Source organism: Melanerpes formicivorus, unplaced genomic scaffold (genome assembly GCF_026170545.1).
Source record: "Melanerpes formicivorus ecotype bairdi unplaced genomic scaffold, bMelFor1.0.p_v2 SCAF_8, whole genome shotgun sequence".
In the NCBI taxonomy this organism is placed as follows: domain Eukaryota; kingdom Metazoa; phylum Chordata; class Aves; order Piciformes; family Picidae; genus Melanerpes; species Melanerpes formicivorus.
In genome coordinates, this window is record NW_027142360.1 from 27,893,632 (window position 1) to 27,912,870 (window position 19,239).

Genomic DNA, 19,239 nt, shown 5'->3' on the forward strand with positions numbered 1-19,239 from the left:
AGTTGTAGCCAGGGGCACAAACAAATCATTGCCCAGAATGCAAAGAAAGCAGCAGGAATAGCCCCAGGCTCAGGAGCTAGGCTCAAGTGAAGGGCTAGGCTGTGACTACTGAAGGCTCCTCAAAGGGCCAGCCTGGCTCTGGCTCCCAGGAGACACTGGGCATGCAGAGTACCTTTGACAACAGCACTAAAGCCCAGGGCTCTGAGGGCTGCTGGGGAGCTCCAGCCACTTGCAGCTGAGGGCAGGAGTAGGAGAGCTGCTCTTGCCTCAGCCCCTGCCCCAGCAAGAGGAGTGGGAGCAGCTCCCTCCCCTCCCTGCTGGACTTGGGCTCTGCTAGGCTGGCAGTCACTTGGCCTCCCCTCTCCCCTGCCCTTTCCCATTCTCATTCCTCTTACAGAGGCTGTGAAGAGCCTTCTGAAGCACTTCACTTCCTCTGGTGTTTAGGACACCCCCCAGGTCTGGCAGCACAGCCAAGGGCTCTGCCTCTGCCAGTGCCTGCCACAAGACAAAGAGCTGGCTTGCCCCTTGCAGTCCCTCAGTGAGAGCACCCAGCCCCAGACCCCCTCACTGAGGAGACTGCATCAGCATCAGCCCCACAGCTTGCTCCTCACAGCCTCCTCCTGTGTGTTCCTTTAGCCACAGCTATGGCAAAAGAAGCACCCAGGCCACTCAGAGCCACAGAATGCCAGGAGCAGGGAGGGACCCCAGAGGTGAGCCAGTCCAACCCCTTCCAGAGCAGGATCACCTAGGGCAGGCCCCCCAGGACTGCATGCAGGAGGGTTTGAGAGCTCTCCAGAGCAGGAGGCTCCACAGCCTCTCTGGGCAGCCTGCTCCAGGGCTCAGCACCCTCACACCAAAGAAGTTTCTCCTCATGCTGAGGTGGAGCCTCCTGGGGTCCAGCTTACACCTCCTGTGCCTTTCCCTATTGCTGAGCACCACTGAAAGGAGCCTGGCAGCTTGTCCCTCCTGCCCCAGTCAGCAGGGGCATCTCCAGCCAGCTCAGCCAGCTCAGGGCTTGCCCATGGGTGCCTGCAGGGCTGTGTCTGCTCCCATGGCAGCTCCAGGGGCAGAGTTTCAGCCTGCCAGCCCTGCCCACACTGCTGCTCTCAGCCAGCTGAGGTCAGGACTGCCCCAGCCAGGGGGCAGTGGAGGACTCCTGAGGCCTTGCATTTTGTTTCCTGTGCAGAGCTTGCTTGTGTCCCAGAGCTGTTCTCATCTCTGCTTACAGGGGGAGAGGCAGAGTGGAAGTAGAGAGGGAAATGCACCTTGGGACTCTGCTGTTGCCACTCAGTTTTGTTCCTGCTGCTACTCTAATGGAGCTGCTGCAGCTTAGGGCCACTGGAGCTGGACAAGTTCTCCTTCCTCATGGAGTGACTGTACCAAGTTGTACTAACCCTGGGCCCTGGGAGGAGAGACTTCCTGGCCAGCATCCCTTGGGGCTGGCTGCTGCTACTAACTTCAGGAGAGGCCTAACTTAACCCACCCTCTGTTTGTGAGGACACCTTCCCTGGCTGTGGGACTCGGGGTGTGTGGCCTTGGCGTGCTGCCTGAGGCCAGACCTTGCCTGGAAGGACTTGCTCCTGGCTCAGCTCTCTTGGTGGGAGTAGGTAAAGTGTTGTTTCACCCCAGGCAGCTCCCAGCTGTGCACAGTGCAGCACTGTTCCTTGTGTTCCTTTCTCACTTCAAGTGCATCATCTGTGGCTGATGCCAGCTGCAGCCATGCTCAGTCTTGTGCTGTCTCTTCATGTCACAGAGCTGCAGGGGCAGTTCCAGCAAGTGGCTTTCACATTTGGCTGCAGCCTCGTGGTGAGCAGACCCTTCTGTTGCAAGTGTTGTTTGCTTGTGGCTTGTGTTGCTTCTGCTGTTTCAGAGGTTGGTTGCTTTAAGCCATGTTGACCCTTGCAGTCTCTGTGACTAAATTACTGCTCTCCAGCAGCTTGCTTTTAGTCATCCTTTCTGTTTCTCCCCCCTCTTTAAGCTGCAGTGAAACCCCTGTCTCCTGTAGAGCCACTGAAGCTCCCCAGTAATGGGGACTCACACATGGATTCAGCTACAGAGCAGCAGAGCTGTAGCCAAAGGTGTGAGAGAGCTGAAGAGACAGACTCAGAGCCCAGAGGGAATGCTGCTGATGAGAGCAGGACAGAGAATTGCTCTGAAGACCCTGAGGTGGAGGAAAACAAAGGCAGTGCTGCTGAGGAAGGTGTTTCTGAGAGGGCTGAAGAAGGGAAGTGTGGCCAGCAGCAGGGGGAAGACCTGAAGGCCAGCAGCTGGGATGGAGCAGAGGCTGCAGAGCCTCCCTGGAAGGATGCAGTGCACTCCAGGCTCAAGCACAGGCTGGCCCAGCTCCACACAGCCACAGAGCTCGCCTTCACATCAGGCCTGGCTGCACAGGCTGCTGCCAGGTCTCTCACTTTCACTGCAATGCAAGAGGAGACTTTTGGAGATGAGGAGGAGGAGGAGTGTGAAGAGCACGGGGAGGACTGTGAGAGTGAAGAGAGAGGCTCTGAGAGTGAAGAGAGAGGCTCTGAGAGTGAAGAGAGAGGCTCTGGAAGTGAAGGCAAATGCTGAGTCTGAGGTGAATGTGGCTCAAGCAACAGCAGGCCAGGTGGTGGAGGAGGCTGAGGTGGGGGCTGCAAGGCTGAGGCTGGCTGGAGGAAAGGAGACCTCAGCATCTGTAAGTCTGAGACACTGAAGAGGACCTCTGAAGGTGGGGAAGGTGTGCAGGTGAGAGAGGCTTAGGCTGCACTCAGGAGATGGTTGGCTGCTGCCTGGAGAAGAGCCTGGTGCTGGGGGCTGCAGTTAGTGCTTGCTGCTTCAGTCCATCAAGATCTCCTCTGCTGCTGCTCTCTCCTGGCTGGAAAGAAGTTGAAAAGGGAACTCCAGCACCCCCTGAGCTGTGCTCTGGGTTTGCTCTCTGATCCTGTTGTCCTGGGATGAATGGCTGTGCCAACAAACCAACAACCCAGCCAGGCCACTGCTGATGGAGGAGCCTGAACTGCTGCCTGGGACCTGCCCTCCACCTCCTGCTTCCTCTTTGTGCCTGCAGGGTGTTGGCTAAGCCAGGGCAGGGCTGGGTGGTGCTGTGCTTAGTGCTGTGGCTCCCAGCTGAAAAAGCAGAGCTTGGAGGCAAAACTTGAAAGGTGAGTGCTGGGGGGGTGGGATAGAGGAAGTCCTGCTGCAGAGGAAGGCTTCTTCACCATGGGTGAGGGGTGAAGAAATGCCAACCTCAGAGCTCAGCTCCTCCAACCTCCCTCCATGCCCAGGGACAGCTCTCAGCTACACTCAGCTGCTCAGGGCCTCATCCAGCCTGGCCCTCAACACCCCCAGGCAGGAGGCAGCCACAGCCTCCCTGGGCAGCCTGGGCCAGAGGCTCAGCAGCCTCCTGCTGAACAACTTCTGCCTCAGCTCCACTCTGACCCTGCTCTGCCTCAGCTTGGAGCATCCTTGTGGCCTCCTCTGGACTCTCTCCAGCAGCTCTGTGTCCTTCTCCTGCTGGGGACCCCAGAGCTGGAGGCAGGGTTGGAGGTGAGGTCTGAGCAGAGCCCAGGGGCAGGATCCCCTCTGCTGCCCTGCTGCCCACCCTGCTCTGGCTGCAGCCAGCACACAGCTGCCTGAGGGCTGCAGGAGGCACTGCTGGCTCTGCTGTGTGCTGTGCTTCCACCTCCTCCTGCCAGCACTGGCAGCACTTCCCAGTTCCCAGTTCAGACTCAGTGTGTGGCTACCAGTTAGAGGTCTGCTCTTGTCCAGCACTGGGGTTTGGAAGGTGAATGAGGGGAGGGGAGGGGGCAGCCAGCCCACCCATGGGGTGCAGGATGGCAGACAGGAGGCTCAGAAGCCCTGTGGGCATGGCAGCTGGGGCCATGGCTGGATGGCCATGGTGGGGCTGGGGTGCTGGTTGGGCTGGGTGAGCTCAGGGAGCCTTTCCAACCAGAAGAGCTGTGTGGTTGTGCTGAGCTGCTTAAGGGAGGTCCATTCCTAGGTAGGGAGGAAGCAGTCAGGGCTTGGTAGCTTCAGGAGTGCTGGCTGCCAGCAGCAGCCATCTGCTCTCAGGAGGAGCACCACACAAGGGCTGCTCAGGGTGCCTGACCTTTGTGCTTCCACAGGCTTAACAATGACAGCTTTGAGAGAGACTCTGGGATGGGAGCCAGGCATGGGTGAGTTGTCCTCCAGGTCTCATCCAGGGCCACAGCTGCTCAGCTTTAAACAAGCTCCTGCTGGCTGCTGCTGCCCTGCTCAGCCTCATCTCCCCAAAGGCCTCCCTGGCCCCCCAGGAGTGCTCACAGGCAGGCTGCATGAGCCTGGGGGGCAGCCTGGGGGCAGCCAGGCCTGGGGGGTGCTGGAGCAGTGCTGTGATCCTGTGCAGGAGCAGGATGGCTCTCAAGTGTTCAGTGCCTCTTGCCTGCTCTCTTGCAGTCCCCTCAGAGCCTGCTGCCTCCTCACCTCTTCCTGGCCCCCAGAGCAGCTGGGGGGGGCTGGGGCTTGTTTCTCACCCAGGTCCCTTTGCTGCACTGCAGCAGGTCAGGAGCCTCCAGCAGAAGCCTGAGCACCAGCAGCCATGCTGCAGAAGACAGGGCCAGGGCACACAGGGGCTGGAGAGGCTCCTCTGGCTTCACCCCTCCTGGGAAGGGCTGCCCTGAGGTGACTCTGGAGGCTCTGAGCCAGGCCCCATGACTTTCACAGTGGCAGGGGTGGGAAGGGACCTCCCAAGGCAGGGTTGCCTGGAGAAGGTCACACAGGAGTGTGGCCAGGTGAAGGTCTCCAGAGATGGAGACTGCACCACCCTGAGCAGCCTGCTGCAAGGCTCCAGCACCTCCTCCAGGCTAGGCCTGCCCTTCCCTCCAGTGCCCTCCTGGCAGTCTCCAGCTCTCCTCAGCATCCTGCAGCCAGCTCTTCAGCAGCTTGGTCACCTTCCCTTCGCCTCTGAGCTTGTCTGATCCTCATGAAGTCCTCAGGGCTGGCAACCTGTCTGTCCTGCCTTTCCTTCCAGGGAGCTCTGACCTGCACCTCAGCCTGCCCCTCCTACTCCCTCCTGGCTCTCAGAACAGTCACTTCCAGCAATCTCCCTCCCTGGGGATCCTGGGATGGTGAAGTCTCCTCAGCAGGCTGCTGCTTGGACACAGGCTGCTCCTCACATGCCCAGCTGTGCCAAGCCTGCTCCTTCCTGCAGCAGGGCTGAGAGCTTGCTCTCCAGCTGCTGTGCCAAGGTGCTGTGGCTCCACAGCTGCCCAGCCTTGAGCTCTGAGAGCTCAGGCCCTAGGCTGTGCTTGAGCCTTCCCCACTGGCAGCTCTGCTGAGCCCCCTGAGCTGAGCCCCCTGAGCTGAGCCCCCTGAGCTGAGCCCCTCTGCCTGCTAGTCAGAGCAGCAGTGAGTTGGTTCTTGATGTCCCTGGAGGGCTTGCAGGAGTTTTCCCACCCATGCACACCCAGAGGTGCTCCTTGTGCTCCACATGGCTGCTGCCAGGGGCCTGCCTGCCTGCCACAGAGGTTCTTCTCCTCTCAGACTTCCCAGCTACCTGCTGAGGTGACCACAGCTGCCACTCCTGCTGCCCAGCAGCACCAGGCCTGAGCTCCCCTCTAGCCAGCAGGCTGTGGGGGTGGTTCAGATGCACACTGCCTTCCCCCCCGGCTTAGGAAGCTTTTCCCTCGTGTCTTCTCCTGCTGAGGCTCTGCAGCTGAGCCCCTGGCAGTGCCTGCCTGCCCCCCTGCCTGGTCTGGAACACCAGCACAGCTGCTCAGCGCTTCCTGCCCGCTGCACCCTTAGCAGTTCCCAGCCCAGGCCCTCAGGGCAGCACAGAGTGCCACAGGGAAGGGGCAGAGCAGACCCTTGATGAGCTGCTGTGGCACTGCTCAGTAAAGGAGAGCTAAACTAGAGGAGGGGAGGCTGGAAAGGGCAAGCTGCAGCAGGGAGCTGCTGGCAGGGCACCAGGGGGAGGTCTCATGTGGCACTCTGCAGCCCACAGCCTCTCCTGAGTGTGGCAGGAGATGCTCAGCAGGCTGCTGCTCCTGCTGCTCTGCACAGCTCCTCTGCTCTTCGTTGCAGCCAGGCTCAGGCTGCTGTGCTGGAAAGGCAAGAGCCAGCTCCATGCAGATCAGGCCCTGGGGCTGCTCCCTCCAGCTCTCTCTGGTGTCAGCCTCCTTCCTTCAGCTGCACCAACCCCCCTGAGCTGTTCTGCCTCTCTGCTGCCAGTTGCTGCTGCTGCTTTGGACACAGCCCCAGGCAGCTCTGGCCCTGCAGGCCTTGGCAGCAGGCATGAAGCCTGCTGGCTGGCTGGGAGGCTGCAGGGCTGCAGCCCTGGCACAGGCCTGCTCCTGCCTTGCCCTCCTGTGCTGCTTTTTCTTACCAAGTGCCATGGCCACAGGGTTCTGGAAGCCCTCCAGGGCTGGGGACTCCACCACCTCCCTGGGCAGCCTCTGCCAGGCCCTGACCACTCTGGCAGCAAAGAGATTGTTCCTCATCTCCAACCTAACCTTCCCCTGGTGCAACTCGAGGCCATGCCCTCTTGTCCCAGCCCTGGTTACTTGGAAGAGGCAATCCCCAGCTCAGTGCAGCCTCCTCTCAGGCAGCCCCTTGGAGCCTCCTAGCTGGGGCTCAGCTGGGAGCCAGCAGCAGGCAGATCCTGGGCACCTGTCTGGCTGCATGGCTGCCAAGAAGACTTTGTGCACTTTGCAGGTGCCAGAGCAGGGGCAGCAGCACAGGGCTGCTTCTGCCTGCAGCCTGGTGGCTCCCTCAGGGTGCTCAGGCTGGGGCCAGAGCAGGGCCTGGCGCCTGCTGAGGTCAGGGGCCCTGGCTGGTGCACTCCTCTTGCTGTCAGCCTTCTCCCTGGGGCATCCCCAGGCGGGGGAGCACTCTCCTCTCCTGACTGGTGTCTGCAGGAAGGGAAGCTCAGGGCTGCCTGGGGAGGGGCAGGCAGGCAGGGAAGCCTGCTGAGGCAGGAGCTCTGAACCAGTGCCTGAGCAGCACTTGCTGTGCAGTCCCAAGGCCTTGCTGCCCCTTTGCTGTGCAGTCCCAAGGCCTTGCTGCCCCTTGCTGTGCAGTCCCAAGGCCTTGCTGCCCTTTGCTGTGCAGTCCCAAGGCCTTGCTGCCCTTTGCTGTGCAGTCCCAAGGCCTTGCTGCCCCTTGCTGTGCAGTCCCAAGGCCTTGCTGCCCCTTGCTGTGCCAGGCTGGTTTGTTTTCCTGGGCACACTGAGCAGATCCAGCTGCTGCTGGCAGAAGCCTGCCCCCCACCTGGGGTCTGTGATGCTTTGCTTTGCCTGGGGGTGCTCAGAGTGCTGAGCTGCCCTGGGCAGGAGCTGGACCCTTCCTATACTGCCAAGAATGTACAGCTCTAGCTCTGAAGACTTCAGATTGTATCTTTTGGAGCAAGCCTCCTTCTCCAGCCCCCCAACCCCCTCCCTGTTTCTCTACTTCCCTGCTGGTTTATTAGACCCTTGTGTTGATTGTGTATCTCTTTGTACCAGCTGTGTTGCTGTACTCCTCCTTCTCTCATTAAAACCTCTTCTTCTCACCCCTCTGCTGTGCTGCTTCCTCTGGGGATTCCTCCTTCCACCTCAGGGGCTGTGTGCTGCTCCCCTGGGGCACAGGCCTGGAGAGCCAATCCAGCCTGTGTCCAGCTGGGCTGCCCTGGGCTGCTTGTGCTGCACAGCTCCTGCCTGAGCTCCTGCAAGTGTCTGGGCTGGGAAAGCCTTCTGAGGGCATCCAGTCCAGCACCAACCCAGCCCCACCATGGCCCCCAAGCCCTGGCCCCAGCTGCCATGGCCACAGCTTGCTGCAACACCTCCAGGGCTGGGGACTCCACCACCTCCCTGGGCAGCCTCTGCCAGCCCCTGACCACCCTGGCAGCAAGGGAAGTTTCTCCTCAGCTCCAGCCTGCCCTTTCTGCTGGCTCCTGGTCAGCTGCTGCCACCCAGCACCCCCAGGGCCTTTCCTGCTGGGCACTTTCAGCCTCTCTGCCCCCAGCCTGCAGCCTTCCTGGGGTGGTTGTGCCCCAAGTGCAGCCTGTCTGCAGTGTGACTGTGCAGGGGGCAGGCTGAGAGCCCCCTCCCAGGGGTGAGGTGCTGCAGGAGCACAATGCACTGAGGCTGCCAGGTGAGTCCTGCCTCCAGCAGCCTCCTCTGCTGCCCTTTCCCTTACAGTCTCCTACAAAGTAGCTTTGTGGCTTGGTTCCTGCAGAGCCTCCAGGGCTTCCCAGAGCCAGGAGGTTCCTTGGCAGGCAGCTCTGGGGGGCAGCTTTCCTCAGGAGCTATAACCTGGCCAGAGCAAAGCTCCCTTACCCCTGCTGGGGGCACTGCTGCAGAGTGGTTGAAGGCCAAGGCTTGAGGGAGAGCCAGGAGGTGAGTTGGGAGGGAGGGATGGGAGGGAGGGAGGAGAGGGCTGGGAGGGAGGGAAGGGGGGGAGGCTCCTCCCAGAGCTAAGCAAACTCCTGGCAGAGGCTGAGGGCAGTGCTGAGGGAGCCCCCACCAGCAAGCAGGGCAGGGAGGGAGGGGATTCTTTCTCCCCCCCTGACTACTTCTTCCAGATAACAAATGTGAAAGGTCAAAGCTGAAGTTTGCTGCTCCTGAAGTGCTGAACTGCAGAGCAGTACCACAGCAGCACCCTGGGGAAGAGGCCAGAGGGGAAGGGCGGCAAGCTGGGGCTGCAGGCACATCCATCTCTGTCCTGCTTGCCTTTTGCCCCTGGGACAAGAGGACTGGGAGACACCAAGCAGAGCCATGAGGCAGGGGGGGGAGCTCAGCCCAGCCTCTTGCCCTCCTGTGTCCTCCTGCAGCTGCCCAGCTGGCTGAAGGGGTCCAGGGGGGCTGCCTCCAAGTGATCCCAAGCTCCCTGCCTGGCTCTCTGACAGTGCCTCTGGAGGTTCATTTCCTTCTTCCTCTCTAGGAACATTCCCTGCAGACCAGCACTCTCCACCTGGTCCCAGCAGAGGAAGGAACTCTGCCTTCAGGCTGCCCCTCAGAGCAGCAGCTGCCAGCCCCCCTGCAGCCCTGCTCAGGCTTGGCTCTGCTGGAGTGCCCTGGATTGAGCAGCAGCATCCAAAGGCCTCTGATGGAGACTTTGTCATCTGCTGAGGCCTTGCAGTGCCTCCCTCCCTGGGCTGGGCAGTACCAAGAGGAGGGGGAGGGAGGTCTCCTGTGCATGCTGCAGAGCAGCTGAGCTGACCTGCAGCTTCTGGAAGGATCACAGAGCTGTTTGATGTCTGCAGCTGAGGATGATTCAGAACCAGGGAACCCCAACAGCTTTGTGTGGCTCTTCCTTGTAAAGCTTCCATGCAGCAACCTTCCTCTGCCCAGGCAGGGAAGGCCTCTCCCAGTCTGAGAGCAGGCTCCAACCTCCCCTGGTTCTGGCTGCTTTCCTCTCCAGGCAGCTAACCAATTCCCTCTGCCCTTGGGGAGCTCCCTCAGAGCAGCAGGAAGAAGCTTCGAGGTGAAGCCCTCTGATGGACTCCAAGGGCTGCCCCCAGCAGGCTGAGCTCAGAGCCCAGCCCTCACTCTCTCTTGCAGGGACTGCTGCTCAGCTAAGTGAATGCCAGGGAGTGGAGGAGGAGGAACTGATGGCTTCAAGGAGAGACTTCAGCTGCAGTTTGACTGAAGGTGTGAGGCCAGAGGAGCTGCTGGGGGACAGTAAACCTTTGCTGTCAGCCAGCTTTGCACAGAGCCCTGCAGAGGCCTGGAGGAAAAGGCTGCACAGAAGCAGCTGGAGAAGGCAGCTGCCCCCAGGGGCAATGGCTGTGCCCTGATCCTGGCAGCCACCTCCTGCCCCAGGCACAGCCCCTCTGCCCCTGCCCCCACCTGGAGCTCTCCAGCCAGGGCTGCCCAGGGTGAGCCAGCTGGGCTGTGAGGGGCAGGAGGCAGCCAAGGCTTTTACTCTGGCTGCAGGAATGGCTTTGCCAACCCCAGCACCAGCCCCCAGCCCCAACCCTACCTGCTGCTTGCTTTCCCAGGGGATTTGGGCTTTGAGCTCCCTTCCCACCCAACCCCTTCTGGAAGGCCCAAGGACAAAGCAGTGCAGCTGCAGTGCTGCTCAGCCCCCCTGGTGGTGCTGTGCTGGGGCTGGCTGCTCCCTGCTCCAGCACAGCTCAGACAAAGCCAACTCCAAGCATCCATTCTCACCTTTATTGTTTCTGCACCATCCTGCTTCCTGTGCCCTTGAAGCTTCCTCACTGAGCTGCCACCAAAGGCCAGGCCATGCCTCCAGCCCCCAGGGGTCTGCAGAGCAGAACCAGGACACCTTCCACCCTTCCCTCCTCCTGTCCCAGAGCAGCAGGGCTGCAGCTCAGGGAGGCTTCTGAGCAGCAGCTTAAACAACACAGGGGAGAGGTTTCTCTCCAAAGGGAATTGTCACAGCTGTACAAAGCCTGACCCAGTGCCAGGCCTGTGTCTGGTCCCACCTGAAAGCTTCCCTCTGCTGTCAAACCCAGGCAGAGCACCAGCCTGAGCCCCCAGGGCCCAGTGTGGTGTGACTGCTGGCAGCAGTGCAAGCCAGGACCCCGGGCAGCTGACTGCCTTCCCCAGCTCAGGCACCAGGGCCAGCCAGGGAGAGGCAGCAGGTTTGACTCTGCACCCTCACAGCTCCCTGCAAAGGGTGGAGAAGGAAGTCAGTCCTTGAGGGAAGTCTGGCAGCCAGCTCCAGGCTGCTGCCCCAGCTCCAGGCTGCTGCTGCCCCAGCTCCAGGCTGCTGCTGCTGCCCCAGCTCCAGGCTGCTGCTGCTGCCCCAGCTCCTGCCTGCTGCTGCCCCAGCTCCTGCCTGCTGCTGCTGCCCCAGCTCCTGCCTGCTGCTGCTGCCCCAGCTCCTGCCTGCTCTGCTGCCCCAGCTCCTGCCTGCTGCTGCTGCCCCAGCTCCTGCCTGCTGTGCTGCCCCAGCTCCTGCCTGCTGTGCTGCCCCAGCTCCTGCCTGCTGTGCTGCCCCAGCTCCTGCCTGCTCTGCTGCCCCAGCTCCAGGCTGCTGCTGCTGCCCCAGCTCCTGCCTGCTGTGCTGCCCCAGCTCCTGCCTGCTGTGCTGCCCCAGCTCCTGCCTGCTCTGCTGCCCCAGCTCCAGGCTGCTGCTGCTGCCCCAGCTCCTGCCTGCTGTGCTGCCCCAGCTCCTGCCTGCTCTGCTGCCCCAGCTCCTGCCTGCTCTGCTGCCCCAGCTCCTGCCTGCTGCTGCTGCTGCCCCAGCTCCTGCCTGCTGCTGCTGCCCCAGCTCCAGGCTGCTCTGCTGCCCCAGCTCCTGCCTGCTCTGCTGCCCCAGCTCCTGCCTGCTCTGCTGCCCCAGCTCCTGCCTGCTGCTGCCCCAGCTCCTGCCTGCTCTGCTGCCCCAGCTCCTGCCTGCTGTGCTGCCCCAGCTCCTGCCTGCTGCTGCTGCCCCAGCTCCTGCCTGCTCTGCTGCCCCAGCTCCTGCCTGCTGTGCTGCCCCAGCTCCTGCCTGCTGCTGCTGCCCCAGCTCCTGCCTGCTCTGCTGCCCCAGCTCCTGCCTGCTCTGCTGCCCCAGCTCCTGCCTGCTGCTGCCCCAGCTCCTGCCTGCTGCTGCTGCCCCAGCTGCTGCCTGCTCTGCTGCCCCAGCTCCTGCCCCAGCTCCTGCCTGCTGTGCTGCCCCAGCTCCTGCCTGCTCTGCTGCCCCAGCTCCTGCCTGCTGTGCTGCCCCAGCTCCTGCCTGCTGCTGCTGCCCCAGCTCCTGCCTGCTCTGCTGCCCCAGCTCCTGCCTGCTGTGCTGCCCCAGCTCCCTGCAGCACTCAGGGCAGACTGAAGGGAGGGAAGGCAGCAGAGCAAGGAGAGGAGGAAGATGATTTCAAGCATCAAACTTGATGTCCTGGAGCCTGTCAAATCTGTGCCCATCCAGCTTGGCAAAGTGGTGGAACAAACTCTTGGGCTCCAGGTGCAGGTGGTGCTGAGGGGTGTGGAAGGAGATGAGCACAGGCTGGGAGCTGAGGCGAGGCTCTGCCAGGGGCCAGCGCAGCCCCAGGTGGTGGCGATGGAGCTGCAGAGGGAGGGCAGAGCTCTGAGAGCCCAGGGGCTGCCAGCACATGCAGCCTGTGCTGCTGGGGCCCCCTGCCAGCTGCTCAGCCTCCCAGGGGTGAAGCACAGCCCCAGGGCTCCTGCAGGGCTCCTGCAGGCTCAGCAGCTGCAGCCCCAGCAGCACTCCCAGAGAGCCCTTCAGGCCCCCCCGAGGCTTGCAGGGCTGGGGGCTGCTGGACAGGGGCAGCCCATCAGTCACAGAGCTCCCTGGGACCCTCCAGTCCAACCACCACCCTGGGCCCTCCAGCATGGCCCCCAGTGCCAGGCCACAGCTGCTCATTGCTTAGCTCCTTGAGGCCCCCTGAGCAAGGCCAAAGCTCAGGGCTGCCATGGCAGCAACATTCTGCCCTCAGCTGAGCAGTGCCCACTGCAGCCAGGAGAGGAGGAGACAGCTCCTGATGTGATCAATGACTATCTGCCTAGAGCCAGGCAGTCACAGGAGGGGCTGGGAGGGGCCCACAGCTCATCCAGCTGCAGGCTCCTGCCAGGGGCAGGGCCCCCTCCCTGCCCCCAGCCCCAGGCAGCCTGCCCCAGCTCACCTTGATCAAGCTGCCATCCTGGCAGTGCCACACAATGCCTTCCACCTTGCCCTCACTGCAGCCCTCAAACCAGGAGAGGATGGCCTTGTGCTTCAGAGCAGGGGGGTTCTGGATCTCAAACGCTCCATGGGGCACCAGGAGGTGGATTGGTTGCTTCTTGCTTCCCAAGCCTGTGTCAGGGAGACAAGGAAAGCCTTCCTGCTCGCTGGGGCAGAGCTGCAGCCTCTCCTGCCTCAGCCTGGGGCTGCAGCTGGGAGCTGCAGAGCTCACCCCAAGCTCCCAGCCCCCAGAGGCCTTTCAGAGCAGCCCCTGCAAACTCACCATAGGGGTTGGAGTTGATGTTGGTCCCAATCAGCTCCAGGGTCTGCTCCAGCAGCTCTGCCAGGGGCACAGGGCTGATCTCCAGCAGGCCTGGCTCTGGGTGGTGCCTCAGCACCAGAGCCAGCTCAGCCTGGTAGCTGATGGCAGAGCAGTGCCAGCAGTGCTGCTTGCTGTGCTGCTCCACAGGCACCCAGCCTGGGGCAGGAGACTGCAGTGAGCACTGGGAGCCTGCAGCCACAGGGGCTCTGGGGGCTGTGGCAGGGGGACACCAACCCCCCCAGGCCCCAGCTGAGGGGCTGCCCCTGGGGCTGAGGGGAGCAAGGCCAGGACAGGCCCAGGGCCTTCTGCAGGTGGCAGCCACTGCTGGCAGCCCTCAGCCAGCCCCAGCCCCAGGGGTGCCCCACTCCCACCCCCCAGGCACCTGGCATGTGGCCATTCTCATCAGGCAGGGGGCTGCCGTTGGAGAACTCAATGTCCTTGGCTGGGATCCAGCTGTCTGGCACAGGCTTGAAGTCCTCTGCAACGTTCCAGGTGAATTCTGGGCACAGAAGAGGCACAGAGAGCTTGTGGCTGAGCCCCCCCACACCTCCCCTCTCCTGTGCAAGGCCCCTGACCCCCCCTGCCCTCACCAACATCCCCTCCCTGGGGGGGGCCCAGGCCAGCCTGGAGGGAGGCCTCAGCCAGCTGTGCTGGTGGGAGGGGTCCCTGCCCATGGCAGGGGGCTGGGGCTGGACCAGCTGCAAGGTCCCTTCCCACCTGCAGGCCCCAAGGACCTCTGGCCCCTCAGCAGTGCCAGTCCCTGCTCCCAGCACTGCCTGGGCTGCTGTAGGCCTTTCCCCAGCAGCTCCAGCCTCAAGCCAGAGGCAAGAGTCACAGTGCAGCACTGGGGCAGCAGGCAGAGGCTCAGGCTGGAGGGGAGGAACCATGACTCTGCTGCAGGAGTGGTCAGGGCCTGGCAGAGGCTGCACTGAGCTGGGGATGGCCTCTTCCAAGCAACCAGGGCTGGGACAAGAGGGCATGGCCTCAGGTTGCACCAGGGGAAGGTTAGGTTGGAGATGAGGAACAATCTCTTTGCTGCAGGAGTGGTCAGGGCCTGGCAGAGGCTGCCCAGGGGGGTGGTGGAGTCCCCATGGAGGGGCTCCAGAGCCCTGTGGCCATGGGGGGCTGGGCTGGTGCTGGACTGGCTGAGCTCAGGGAGCCTCCCCCACCCCAAACTCTGATTGTGTGGCCCCTGGCAGCCCCTGTGCCAGGCCAGAGCTGGTCAGCCCCTGCAGGGAAGGCCTCACTGACCTCTGCAGCTGTCCAGGGCACACAGAGCACTTCTGAACCTCCTCTCAGCCTGCTTGCAGGGCCTGCGGTCCAGCCTGGCCCACAGGCAGGGCCTCCCTGCAGGAGCCAGGGGAGAGAAGCAGCAGCTCAGAGCCTGCAGCACACAGCCTGCAGCACACAGCCTGCAGCACACAGCCTGCACCACACAGCCTGCACCACACAGCCTGCACCACACAGCCTGCACCACACAGCCTGCACCACACAGCCTGCACCACACAGCCTGCACCACACAGCCTGCAGTTGCCACAGGGGCTGCAGCAGGGCAGGAGTCACTGCAGGCAGCTGGTGTCCAGGGACAGCACTCCCATCCATCCATCCATCAATCAATCAATCAATCACTTTCTGACCCTCCCCACCTCTCTGCAGCCTCCTGCCCAGCTGCACCAAAGCTTCCTTACAGCTCCAGCTCCAGGCAAGAGGCCAAGTGGTGCAGTGAGCCCCCCCCCTGGCCTGCACACCTCTGCTCCTGCCCCAGGCCCTCACTGCACAGAGCCCAGGGCAGCCCTGGTGAGCTGCAGGAATCCCTTCCCTGCCTTAAACCCTGCCCATGGCAGGGGGGCTGCAGAGAGAGATCCTCAAGGCCCCCTCCAGCCCACCCAGTGGAGCTGTGAGCTGAGCAGGAGGGGAAAGCAGGCAGCTGTGTGAGTTCCTCTGAGCTGTTCAGCTGCTGGCAGTGGAGCCACAGGAGGGGGAGGCAGCTCCACCCAGCAGGCACTCTGCAACACCTGGGAGGGCTGTGGGGACTCTTTGTGCCCAAGGTGGCTCCTGGGGGCTGAGCTCACCCACCACAGCACACAGGAGCAGAGAGAGCTGTGCCAGAGCTCAGCAGGGGCCTGCAGAGCATCCTCTCCTCTCACCTTTGTAGGCAGTGACATAGCAGCAGGTCCCATCCACCTTCTCAGTAGGAGTGGCACTGCCCAGGTCTGCCTCCAGGGCCTTGCCACTGAGGGTTTCAGTTGCCAACACCTTGAATGGCTGAACAGAAGACAATTATTGTCCCCTCACTGCCTGCTGCTCACCTGGCTGCCTGCTCCCTCCAGCTGCCCTCCCCAGGCCTGCCATTGCAGACGACTCTGCAGCAGAGGCAGTCCTGGGCACCCCCCTGCTGCTTTGCCACTCTTGGCCAAGGCAGAGGTGCCTTTGCCTTCCACTGTCAGCAGTGCCTGGGAGGTGGGAGGGTCCCAGTGCAGTGCTGGGAGGCTTGGGGGTGTCAGAAATGGAGCTCCACCACCTGGAATGGCTTTGGTCTGGTGACCTTCAAGCTCCTTTCCACCCAACACAGCCCTGTGATCCTGGGCAGCTGGCAGGCAGAAGCACCAAGCCAGAGCAGTGCTCAGAGCAGTGCAAGCTGGCAGAAGCATCCTGGGGCCCAGCTCCCAGTGCTGCCAGCTCACAACCAGCAGAGAAATGAAGCACCTGGAGGTCTGCAACAGATCCCTGCCCACAGCTAGCCCAGGCTCCTGGCAGGCCTTGCACAGGGCTGCTCCAGCTGCAGCTGTGTCAGCAGCTGAGTCTGCACTGGGACACTCTCCTGTGCAACCAGCACCCCTCCCTGCCTGCCTGCCTCCCTCCCTCCCTGCCTGCCTCCCTCCCTGCCTGCTGCCTCCTTCCCTCCCTGCCTGCTGCCTTCTTCCCTCCCTGCCTGCCTGCCTCCCTCCCTCCCTGCCTGCCTCCTCCCCTCCCTCCCTGCCTGCCTCTTTCCCTCCCTCCCTGCCTGCCTCTTTCCCTCCCTGCCTCCTTCCCTCCCTGCCTCCTTCCCTCCCTCCCTACCTGCCTCTTTCCCTCCTCCCCTCCCTCCCTCCCTGCCTCTTTCCCTCCTCCCCTCCCTCCCTCCCTGCCTCCTTCCCTCCCTCCCTCCCTGCCTGCCTCTTTCCCTCCTCCCCTCCCTCCCTGCCTCCCTCCCTCCCTCCCGGGGCAGCTCTGCCTGCTGCGGCGCTCACGTCCCCTCCTGCTGCCGAAGCACAGAGCGAGCCCTTGCCGCTCAGCCGCTCGCAGCCAGGGCGCGGAGGCCTCGCTCCGCCCCAGGGCTATCCCCGGCTGGCAGCAGCAGGACAGAGCAAACCTCTGGGTCCCCTCGCCAGGGAAGGCCTGGACGGAACTCAAACAGCTCCCAGCCAACCTGCCTGCGCTCCCAGGGCAGCCCTGGGGAGACCTTGGCCGCTCAAGATCCGCAGCAAAACCTCTCCTCCTTCGGCTGCCCCCCGCCTCGCGGCCGGGCCGGGCCGGCGCCGCCAGCTCCCTCCCTGCCTGCCTCGCAGCCCGCCCGCAGCGCCCGGCGGCACCTGGCGCTCCCGCTTGGCCGAGGGCTCCTCCTTCACTTCGGTCACGAACAGGCAGGGCAGCTTCCTCTGCACGGCTCCGCGCCGGCTCATGGCCGCGGCCTGGCGGCGGCACCGGCAGCGGCGGCCCCGCGGTGCGCCCAGGGAAGCGGCGTGCCGGAAGTGACGTCACCGGCGCGCCCCCGGCAGCGGCGGCCCCGCGGTGCGCCCAGGCAAGCGGCGTGCCGGAAGTGACGTCACAGGCGCAGCGGCGGCCCCGCGGTGCGCCACGGGAAGCGGTCCGTCGGAAGTGACGTCACCGGGGTAGCCCCGCCCCCTGCAGCGGCGGCCCCGTGGTGCGCCAAGTGAAGCGGCCCGCCGGAAGTGACGCCGTCTGTGCAGCCCCGCCCCCGGAAGCGGCCTCCATCGCCCCCGGAAGCGGCCGCTGCGGCGCGGGGCCTCGGGCAGCCGCCGCCCTCGCCAGGCTCCCGCAGCCGTTACCCGGCCCGGAGCCCTTCCTCAGGCTGCTTCCCGCCCAGCCGCCCTCACGGCTGCCCTGCGCCCAGCGCTTCCCTCGGGCTGCTGTGCGGCCTCCTGGCACTGCCGCCCGCCGCGGGGAGAGCCAGCAGCGGAGAGCAGGATGGGAGGAAAACGGAACCGAAGGCAGAGAGAGAAAGCACGGAACGGGAGGCGGATGAAACGTGGAAGACGTGGAAATGAAGGCAGAGAGAAGTGGAAATGAAGGCAGAGAGATAAAAAATTGAAATAAAGGCAGAGAAAATGGAAATAAAGGCAAAGAAAATGGAAATAAAGACTGAGGAAAATGGAAATGAAGGCAGAGAAAATAGAAATAAAGACACAGAAAAATGGAAATAAAGGCAGAGAGATAAAAAATGGAAATAAAGGCAAAGAAAATGGAAATAAAGACTGAGAAAAATGGAAATGAAGGCAGAGAAAAGTGGAATTTAAGGCAGAGAGAAAATGGGAGTTAAAGGCAGACAGCTAAGGGAATCCAGGCCTGAGGGTTGGGATAGGGGCAGCAGGAGGAGGATCAGCTCAGGGCAGTTAATTGCCAATCAAACCTGGGTAGAGGCATCACAAACACAACCTGGAAGCCTCTTTCCCTCTTCCCACGCCCAGCTGCCCTCCTGGTCTCCCTCCTGCTCCTCAGGGGTGGGCAGTGAGGGCTGTGGTCGCTTCCTCACACATTTGTCTGTCTCTGGTTCTCCTTCCCCCCTCCAGGCAGAGGTGGCTCCAGCAGGAGGCCTCCGAAGCTTCCCTCTGGGGGGTCTCAGGTCCTGCAGGGAGCTTGCTCTCTGCAGCTTGCTTTAGGGCACATCCTGCTGCTGCAGCAGGCTCCCCTGGGGCTGCAGGTGGATGTCTGCTTCCCCACGCAGCTCCATCAGCTGCAGGACCCCACTCTGGCTCCCTGTGGTCTCACCAGCAGCAGAATCTGCTCTGACATCAGAAGCAGCTTCTCCACTTCCTCCTTCACTGCCCTCCATGCCTGCAGGGGCTCTCACCCCCCTGCCTGCTGCTGCTCAGCAGTTGTTGCCACAGAGGAGCTGCTGTGTGCTCAGCCTGGGCCACTGGCAGGTCCTCTTGGAGCCCCCCCAGTGGCCCCCCTGCTGCCCAAACCTGCCCTCCAGACTCAGGAGCCCATGAGCTCCTCCTGACCTGCTGCACCTCACCTGGGCACAGCTAGAGAGGTACAAAGAGTCCTTGCTCACAGAGCTCCTGACAGCTCCCTGCCTGTGCTTGCTCCACTCTGGTCATTCCCATGGAGCTCCCTGCTCCTGCATTTCCTTCCCTCTTGCCCTGGTCAGCTGCAGGGCTGGTGGAGCTGTGGGAGGCCTTTTGCCTCAGTTCTCTGCTCCCAGCTCTCCCCAGCCCTCCCCACCTCCAGCCCACTGAGCAGCTTCATCCTCTGCTTCCTGCAGGCATCGTCTGATCCCCGTGGGCAGGCACCAGAGCTTTTCCTTTGCCCTTCCCCTGGGGAGCACCTGCTGATCCTTGAGTCACTCAGCAGCACTCTGCTGCCAGAGTGGCACAGGAAGAGAAGCACTGGGTGCAGGGATTCTGCCTTTGAATGGTCCCCAAAATGGTTAAAAGAAATAGTCAGTAGTCCAAGACTTGAGCTACAGGAAGAGGAAGCACAGGGTGCAAGAGTGCTTGGCTGAAAACAGCCCCAGGGACAGTCAGCAGTCAAGGAGTGGGCTCTGAGGTCCCAGGGGTTGGTCTCTGTGGTCCCAGGGGTTGGTCTCTGAGGTCCCAGGGGTTTGGTTCTGTGGTCCCAGGGGTTGGTCTCTGTGGTCCCAGGGATTTGGTTCTGAGGTCCCAGGGGTTGGTCTCTGAGGTCCCAGGGGTTGGTCTCTGAGGTCCCAGGGGTTGGTCTCTGTGGTCCCAGGGGTTGGTCTCTGTGGTCTCAGGGGTTGGTCTCTGAGGTCCCAGGGGTTGGTCTCTGAGGTCCCAGGGGTTGGTCTCTGTGGTCCCAAGGATTGGCCTCTGTGGTCTCAGGGGTTGGTCTCTGAGGTCCCAGGGATTTGGCTTTGTGGTCCCAGGGGTCAGTCTGTGAGTCCTCAGTTCCCACAGCCAGAAGCTGGGCATCATTGGAGGCTTCTTCCCCGCTGAGAGGCTGCAGTGGGAGAGTGTGAGGCTGGGCAGTTCCCCCAGAGCAGGGGGGTTACGTAAGGCTGCTGATGTCAGCAGCCCCAGGAGCGGTTGGCAACCATGGAAGGGCAACATTCCAAAGCTGCTGGCAACGGCCTGGGGCAGCTCAGCCAGGGGCAGGCAGCAGCTCCTTCGTTC

The 19,239-nt window shown here is 62.7% G+C and overlaps 2 protein-coding genes across 6 annotated transcripts in view; one reads left to right on the forward strand and one right to left on the reverse strand.

Annotated features, from left to right (window-relative positions):
- The window catches only part of VEZT (vezatin, adherens junctions transmembrane protein), a 40,152-nt gene extending 32,648 nt beyond the window's left edge, over positions 1 to 7,504 (forward strand). For both annotated transcript variants that reach the window (XM_068142857.1, XM_068142859.1), the window contains exon 12: positions 1,979 to 7,504. In XM_068142857.1, the coding sequence (XP_067998958.1) occupies positions 1,979 to 2,568 (590 nt within the window). In that variant the 3' untranslated portion in view covers positions 2,569 to 7,504. The remainder of the gene's footprint in view (positions 1 to 1,978) is intronic.
- A 2,587-nt stretch (positions 7,505 to 10,091) lies between these two features.
- Positions 10,092 to 16,634, reverse strand: RLIG1 (RNA 5'-phosphate and 3'-OH ligase 1). 4 transcript variants are annotated; one of them, XR_010987843.1, is made up of 8 exons: positions 16,297 to 16,633; positions 15,031 to 15,148; positions 14,135 to 14,230; positions 13,266 to 13,382; positions 12,845 to 13,039; positions 12,524 to 12,693; positions 11,420 to 11,946; positions 10,092 to 11,370 (listed from the first exon to the last, which is right to left on the reverse strand). XR_010987843.1 is itself a non-coding variant. In XM_068142854.1 (7 exons), exons 1-7 carry the CDS (start codon positions 16,543 to 16,545, stop codon positions 11,758 to 11,760), a joined length of 1,134 nt encoding a protein of 377 aa, XP_067998955.1. In that variant the 5' UTR covers positions 16,546 to 16,633; the 3' UTR covers positions 10,092 to 11,757. The 4 variants fall into 4 exon arrangements, 3 of the variants coding, with proteins under 3 accessions (XP_067998955.1, XP_067998956.1, XP_067998957.1); XM_068142854.1 differs by having other exon boundaries at positions 10,092 to 11,946; XM_068142855.1 differs by having other exon boundaries at positions 10,092 to 11,946; positions 16,456 to 16,632.
- Positions 16,635 to 19,239: the final 2,605 nt, after the last annotated feature.